Here is an 8,329-nt window from a genome sequence, read left to right as displayed (position 1 = left end):
TTTCCTTGAACTACACGCGTCCTGATTCCCTTATAACCGGGGGATATGTAAGCTATCCAAAATCAAGACTCGGTTGCACCTTTTTCTTTTATTTTATTCCTCTTTTGAATAACGATATGGTCAAAACTTAGTCACATGGCTCACTTTATCTTTGTCTGAAAACTTTTAATGTTTCCAAGCAAAGAGGGGCATGCTGTGAGCACCTAATTTTTTAATGTGCTTGAATATTTCTCGCTCACATCTTTCCACGCGTGTCACCACTCTTTGTCCTCCACACGTGTCCCCACTCCACTTTTTCTTGTCCCCCATGCTTTGTCCCCCACACTTTATCTCTCACTCACAAAACCAGCCCCTATTTTCGGCTCAAAAGAGAAAGCAAAAACAGCCCTCAAACCGACCAGAAAATCAGCAGAAAACCCAACAGCAAAAACACACCAAAACCCATCCAAAACAGCCACAAATGCAGCTGAAAAAGCCACCCACCTCCAGCTCGTTTTCAGCCATAAAAAGCTGAAATTTCAGCTCGAAAATCACAGCCAAAAATGCTGCTAAAAACAGCCATAAAAAAAAACTTCAAAAACAGTCCACAACTACCCAAAAGCACTCAAAAAACGAACCTGAAATCACTCTTAAAACATAGCAAAATCAGCACCTAAAACAGGACAAAAACAGTCCCAAAACAACTCCATAAACTTCAGCGAAAATCAGTCCCAAAATCCAGCTGAAAGCGGACCATTAACCACCTTGAAAAGCCACCTAAGACTCACCCAAAATTCAGCTCGAAACAGCCATTAAAGCACCCCCGAACAGCCCCACTTTGAATGTAAACAGGGGGGTCGAAGTGGAGTTTGCGGTCGCCATTGAGGTTTCGAGTTGCCGGTTCCGTCCGTCTCCGCCGGCGAAAGCACCGGTCAAGAATCGTCGAGTTGTTTAACCTCTTGTAATTCCAATTTCGTTGATTTATACCAAAGGTCTGTTCTTTCTATTCTTTTACTACTTTGTTCTAATAATTATCATGTTTCCTTACTTTGTTGTTTGGGTTAGTGTTCAATCTATCTCCAATTTTGTTCTTTTGTTCTGTTTTACTACTTTGAGTTATTGCCTTCTTCTTTTTTTCTTTTCATGTATATGTTTTGTTTAGTGACTACACGAGACTATACTACTGTTTCCTTTGATTTTCTTTATTGAAATGCTGATTGGTTTATTAGCTTTGATTTCTTATGCAAGGACGTTTTTGTTCTAATGCAAATATCTGGGAAGCAAGAAAGTTGCTAGGAATACGTTTAAGGTTCGGGCTTTTTATATTGATTATGGGTTTAACCTTGAAGGGAAAGAAATTTTGGGCCTATAAGCTGAAATTATGCCAAGCCCATTTCCATATGTCATGTTGTTGATCCATTTTTAGAGTTAGCCCATTTGCATGGCAATCTAGAAGCTAGCCTCCATTTTTTTTTTTGTAATTAATCTACTTGATGCTCTCAAATTAGTTTAGGAAAAATCATTCATGAATATTCGTAGGATGCTTTAGGCGCGATTAATTTATTGTCGTGATTGTGTAAAATGTTCGCATGACATGATTTTGGCACAATAAACAAAACGGATTCATACATATGATTCGTTTCAAAGATAATTCCATATTTTAAAAGTCGATAGATAAAACATGGAAACCAATAAATTACAGTTTATCCAAAATTAATTCAAGCCAAGTTGTAGTCAATAAAGCGACCGTGCTAGAACCACGGGACTCGGGGAATGCCTTACACCTTCTCCCCGATCAACAGAATTCCTTACCCGGATATTGTTTTGCAGACCAATAATAAAAGAGTCAAATCTTCCTTTGACTAGGGATTCAAACAAAAGATGATTTGGAACACCCAAAAAATCAATTCCAAGTGGCGACTCTTTAAATAAAATAATCTCTATTCAAGTTTGTCACTTAATTGGAGAAACTCTTTAACCCACCATCCATAATGCATAACACATTTATCATTTGGGGGTAGAAAAGGGGTGTGACACCTAGTATCCAGAATTACTCAAATACAACATTGAAAATAATATGGAAATTAAGCCTAACGTAAGGATAGAGTAATTAAAAAGTAAGGAGATTGCTTCGGAGAAGATTAGGCTCCTATTTGGCCATAAATTTTTGTTTTATTTTTTTAAGAAAAAATTTAAAAATATTGTTTGTTTATGAAATATGATCATGTTTTGAAAAAAAAATATTTCAATAATTTCCAAGTTCTCAAAAACTTAGTTTAGGGTAGTTTTTGGATAAAAAATTTTCTTTCACTCATAAAACTTTAACTTTTCTTCAAATAAAATACATGTTTAAACACAATTTTAACTTTAAAAAATATTTTTTCTAACACAATTTAAAAACTCTTTTTAGTTTCAATCAAATCTTTTTCTAGCTAGGAATCTTGTTAGTTAATCCAAGAATTCGAGGCAGTTGGAAGTCTATTAGACTCTCAACCTTATCTCTCGTTTGTCTGGTATGAATACGTGACCGAGTACGTGTGTATAGGACCATTACTCCTTTAAATGGCTTGGACCACAAAGGCGTGTTTTCTAATGAGCCTAGAATACTCGCCAACAACAATAACGGCTTTTTCTACTCTTTTTTATTTTCTTTGATGACGAACCCAAGACCCTAAAGTTGTAAATGGGATACTGACCATTTGAATAACCTCCTTTGTTGCTTCTTCTACTTTACGTGTCAAAGTTTGAATAGGTATGAAATTTTAAAAACAAATAACTTTTGAAACTTATGGTATGATATCAAATAAACCGTAGATATTTTGGTGATTATAAATTATCTCATTACAGATAAAAATAAAAGTTTAAAGTTAAATTATTAACAATTACGAACAAATTATTATTATTTTTTGAAACAGACTAAATATAAAATATTGCCACATAAACGGAGAGAATATATTTTAGTCTTATAAGTTTGGGTGACTAGCTATATATATCCTCACTTCTCCAGCTCAATTATAATTCTAATATTATAATAATATTAAAAGTTCTCTATCAAGAATAAAATATATTTTCAACTAATATAAATATTATCTTTATGGATCTTTCTCTTTCATTATGTCCCGCCTTTAGTTAAGTCTTTGTTGTCTTGCTTTTAAGAAGCTTTTTCTCCTCTCCGTGACACTACTAAACGTTCCTCAATTAAGAAGTTACAATATGGAGAAAATTTTGAAGAAGCATTTCGTTCTAGTTCATGGATTTTGCCTTGGCGCTTGGTGCTGGTACAAACTTGTCAACCTTTTGCAAAAGGCTGATCACAAAGTTTCTTCTTTAGACCTTGGTGCTTCTGGGGTTAATATGAAACAACTCAAAGAAATTGTTTCGATATCAGATTACGTTAAGCCATTGATAGATTTTATGGTCTCTTTGCCTCATGATGAAAAGGTTATTTTGGTGGGTCATAGTTATGGGGGCCTTTGCATTTCTCTTGCAATGGAAGCTTTCCCTCAGAAAATCTCAGCAGCAGTTTTCATTACTGCTTATATGCCCAATCATAAAGATCCACCTGCACTTCTTATTCAAGAGGTATTTTGCATTCATTTTGAGTTTAAACCTTGTAGTACTATTATAAAATGTAAATATTAGTTTAGGAGACTTAGTGTTTTATTCTTAGCGAAAATGGATTTGCAGCAATCACTTGTGTCACTGGCAGTGGGGAATTCTCATGAAGCAAATGATTCCCTTTGTTCACAGCTTAAAAATCTCCTAGATGCAAAAAATTCCTTTGAACTTTAGCCGTTCTATTATGATGGAAAGCCTCTTCGTAAATACCTTAACGGTGTTTTTATATAGGATAGCTCTAGACAATTGAGGCTTGCTCAGATGGTCAAAGTAACTCCACCCACGACCGTTGGGTCCTGAGTTCGAGTCACGCTGGAGGGAAGTGTGAAAACACTATAGATCGTACGGGGGTTTGAAAAAATAAAATAAAATATAGGATAGCTCTAGAGTCTTACGCGGAGGAATAATTAATAATAGGATCGCGGGCCATCTAATATTCCTTATGGGCGGATCCACCTAATAATATTTTTAATTTCTATATAGTATAAAGTTTTTATACTATTAGATCACGTAAGAATAGTTTCAAATAACCTACAATAAGTGGAAGTAATATGAAAAATAAGACAGTAACTTTTTACATGTTAAACTACATTTCTTATTCAAGAGGCATTTTACATGTCTATTGTTTTACAGTCTATCATGTCAAAAGAAGGTAGTTATAGATAACCATCAATGAGACTAGTAATCGAAAAAAGTGAAAAGAGTAATTTGTTACAACATTTAAAATACACTTCTTATTCAAGATTATTTTACATGTCTATCTTTTCTAGGGAAATTTCATGCATATTCTTTTCTTGCTTTATAATTGATGAATGAAATATTGTTGATTTTGTTTTTCGCCAAATTTTTGGGGTTACATTGCAGTTCTTTAGGAGGACTTCAATGGAGTCACTCATAGATTGTCATTTGACATTCGACCAAGGAATGGAAAATCCACCAACATCAGCTATTTTTGGCTCACAATACATGCAAGCTAACCTTTACAAACATTGCCAAACAGAGGTTATTTTCTTAATTGTCTACTATGTACATGCATTTGCTTTAATTTTAAGGATTTAATGCCTGTCCTTCTTAACTTGATTTAACTTTTATACTAAAATAATAATATAAAAAAAAATACGCTATCAATAATTTTTTCTGTGAAAGTATTCCATTTATTTTATTTTCTAAATTATCACATTAGACTTATTATAGATAATTACATTTTCTTGTATGCTATTTTAATTGGTACAACGATAATAACAAAGTCTCAGTCCCAATCGAATTGAAAATCGACTATATGAATCCTCACTACTTTCTTTTAAATTTAACTCATATCATCATGTTAGTTTAATTGATGTAGTAAAATTAATTTGTACTATTAATGCACATATATTAAACATATACGAGAATAACCTATCGATGACTATATGATGCATTGCAACAAAAAACGTGTCGCTGTTATTACTCCTATGGCCCGTTTGGTATGAGGGATAAGAGATAATTAATTCCGGGATTAAATTTGAGATGAGCTTATCCCATGTTTGTTGGAATAAAATCGTGGTATAATTATTCCTGAGATTAGTTATTCCGAGATTGTAGTGTTTTTTAATCCCTATAAGAGGATAAAATAACAAATTCCACGATAACTAATCTCGATATAATTAATTATGGGACAACTTATTTCCCAACGAAACTGACCCCTCGTACAACTGATAGAGAAGTGGGAATCTAACGACCGATACTAACTACGTACGACAATGTTTTGAGAAATTGACATTCACTAATCAGGCAAAGAGAGACACCCCTCAAATGCTAAGAATTTATTAATGCTGAATTTGCTACTATTGACAAACTCATGGAGCCGGGTCAGCTTCTTGTAATTGCATGCATTATACGAAGGACGAAGCTAGAGTGTCGGTTACGACTTACGAGTTCGATCGAACCCAAATAATTTTTCAGATCATATGTATCTTTAATCAATCTTTTAAATGCTGTTGATGTCTCAAACTAAAAATAAAACAAATGGTTAGGAAGAATTAAACTGTTCTTTCTTTCTTTCTGTAAAACCTTTTACTTCTCTCATTTTATGTGACACAATTACTATTTAAAAAGTTAAAAAAGTTTTTCTTTGGTAGTAATTTTTTTATATGCTTTTTAAATATTTTAAAATGTTAATTATTGTGACTTATAGAACTTTATATATATTTTTAAATATATAAATTTTATTTTAAAGAATTCGAAGATTTTAAGTCCGAAGTCACATCGAAAATTAGATATTTTTAAGCCTGTACTACGAATTGTGTCATTGTCACATAAAGTCTGGACGGAGGAAGTAGCTATTTATATACCAGTATATGAAGAAGATATCAGTGTAATTTCTGAAATTTTAAAGGTTGCATGTAGCTAAAAATTTAAAATTTTCTTGAGAGACTTGCTATTTTGTCAACTCAGGACTTGGAATTGGCAAAAATGTTGATAAGACCAGGTAAGTTTTTCACAGAAGATATGTCAAAGGAAGGGCTGCTGACACAAGAGAAATATGGGTCGGTGAGAAGAGTTTACGTGTTGTGCCAAGATGATTCAATCATGGAAGAAGAATTCCAAATATATAATATTCAGAAGAGCCCTCCAAATGAAGTCAAATCCATTGCCAAAGCTGGCCATATGGTCATGATATCCCAACCTAAGAAGCTTTCTCTCTGTCTGCAGGAAATTGCTGACAATTATCATTGAATTAACTTTTTTTAAATACCCTTATAGTGAGTATAAAGTTTTAAATTTTCTTTTTCAAAAAGTAAGTTCCAAAAATTAAATAAATGTTGATCATATTTAATTAGCTCAATGAAAAAAAAAATGTATCATTCCTCATATAGGTCTTCAATGCCTTTATTGTAATTAAAGTATATAGATTATATATTAATTTTCCTTCTTGCTAAAAAAAGAGAATGAGAAAATAGTATGATTGTATTTTCTTGCTGATGATGCAGTATATTTTGAGTATTGGATGTGTGAACAAAAGTCCCACATTGGTAGCTGAAAAGATTGGGAGCCTACATGTAAGGTGTAGGGATCTCTTAATGGTGCGAGGCATTTTGGGGAAAACCGTGCGGGCTTAGCCCAAAGCGGACAATATCACACTATGTTAAGAGTGTCTTTGGACTGGTTGAGCCCAACAACGGGTATCAGAGCCCAGGTTAGGCGGGACGAGTATGGAGATCGCTGAAGTGATGGTGCGGGGCGCTGTGCACTAGAAGAAGAAGCTAGTTGCGGGATTCGGTTGCCATAATACTCTAACAATGTGGGTGGCTATAACGATCCGAATGGTCGTTTTGAGTATTGTAGCCTCGTTCCCCTATTTATCATTTCTTCTATGTTAATTTGTGGTTATGTAACTTACCGGGATGCTTGGTTTGGCTTCGGGTGAGTTTCGGAGTGAATTAAGACACTTAGTCCCAAGGTTGAAAGCTTAAGTAGGAAGAGTTGATGGGGTTTTGTTTTTGTGTAGACGACTCCAGAATGAAGTTTTGATAGTTCCAATAGTTTCGTATGGTGATTTTGGATTTAAGCGTATGGCCGGATGTTGAATTAGAGGTTTGTTGGTTGCTTTGGTGCCTTTTGGCGGAAGTTAGAAAGTAGAAGGTTTGGAAGGTTGATAGGTTTGATCGAAAGTTGACTATATCGATATCGACTTCGGATTACGGTTCCGAGAGTTCGTATAAGTCCGTTGTGTCATTTTGGACTTACACACAAAATTTGAGCTCATTCGTAGTTGGTTTGATGTGATTCAGCATTAGTTCTAGAAGTTGAATATTCATTGATTCAATAGGCTTAAATTGGGGTGCGATTAGTAGATTTGATGTTGTTTGATGTGATTTAAGGTCTCGAGTAGGTTCGTGTTATATTTTAAAACTTGATGGTATATTCAGACGGGGTCCCTGGGGCCCGGGTGTGTATCGGTTTGAGTTTAGACCTTTTGGCACTTAGAAGGAATTGATGAGAATGCTAGAGTCTGGTGCAATTGCACCTGCGATAGTTGGGCTGCAGGTGCGGCACCGCAAAAGCGGCATCTGAGCCGCAGATGCAAGATTTGGGCTGGGAAGCTGGGTTCACAAGTGCGGACGATCGTGTGCAGGTGCGCAATCGCAGATGCGGATTTCTTCCGCAGAAGCGGAATTTGGTTTGTTGACTTAAAATTGCAGGTGCAGTCATTTTTCACAGAAGCGGAAGCCCAAATGCGCCCTATCTTCACAAAAGCGAAAATTGCTGGGTTTTAGTGTAGTTGCGTCTATGATGATATTTATGCAGATGCGGAGTCGCGGATGCGACAATTTGAGCACAGAAGCGGAAGGCTTGGGTAGAAGAAGGATTGAAACGAAGGTTTATTTTATTTTCCACATTTTGAGTTAGAGAGCTCGGTTTCGGGCTATTTTGGAGGGAATTTTTAAGGATTGGATCGGGGTAGGTGTTTTTGACTCAGATTTGTTTATTATTAATGATTTCATCATTATTTTTATCATTTAATTAGTGATTTGATTTGGAAAAATTAGGAATTTTTTTAAAAATAATTCTAAACCATAATTTAGGGATTTGAAGATCGATTTGAGGTCAGAATTGGATAATTTTCGTATGGTTGGTGTAACGATCCGACCGGTCATTTTGAGTATCACATCCCCGTTCCTCCATTTACTACTCAATTTATACCTTACAGTTGATTTATGACTTATCGGGCTAGTTGGTTCGGGCCCGAAAG

At 34.9% G+C, this 8,329-nt stretch overlaps 1 protein-coding gene across 2 annotated transcripts; it reads left to right on the top strand.

Annotated features, from left to right (window-relative positions):
* The first annotated feature begins 3,085 nt into the window (after window positions 1-3,085).
* On the top strand, window positions 3,086-6,447 carry LOC104118443 (methylesterase 10-like). 2 transcript variants are annotated; one of them, XM_009629672.4, is made up of 3 exons: window positions 3,091-3,561; window positions 4,462-4,599; window positions 6,031-6,447. In XM_009629672.4, exons 1-3 carry the CDS (start codon window positions 3,193-3,195, stop codon window positions 6,310-6,312), a joined length of 789 nt encoding a protein of 262 aa, XP_009627967.1. In that variant the 5' UTR covers window positions 3,091-3,192; the 3' UTR covers window positions 6,313-6,447. The 2 variants fall into 2 exon arrangements, with proteins under 2 accessions (XP_070041771.1, XP_009627967.1); XM_070185670.1 differs by lacking the exon at window positions 4,462-4,599 and having other exon boundaries at window positions 3,086-3,561.
* The last annotated feature ends 1,882 nt before the right edge of the window (window positions 6,448-8,329 follow it).

This window comes from Nicotiana tomentosiformis, chromosome 9 (assembly GCF_000390325.3).
Source record: "Nicotiana tomentosiformis chromosome 9, ASM39032v3, whole genome shotgun sequence".
NCBI classification, from domain to species: domain Eukaryota; kingdom Viridiplantae; phylum Streptophyta; class Magnoliopsida; order Solanales; family Solanaceae; genus Nicotiana; species Nicotiana tomentosiformis.
This window is presented reverse-complemented; position numbering and strand designations above follow the sequence as displayed.

Coding starts and splice junctions, on each gene's coding strand:
- LOC104118443 (XM_009629672.4), top strand. CDS start 3,193: ATGGAGAAAATTTTGAAGAAGCATTTCGTTCTAGTTCATGGATTTTGC. Junction 3,562..4,461: donor CTGCACTTCTTATTCAAGAG/GTATTTTGCATT, acceptor GTTACATTGCAG/TTCTTTAGGAGGACTTCAAT. Junction 4,600..6,030: donor ACAAACATTGCCAAACAGAG/GTTATTTTCTTA, acceptor TTGTCAACTCAG/GACTTGGAATTGGCAAAAAT.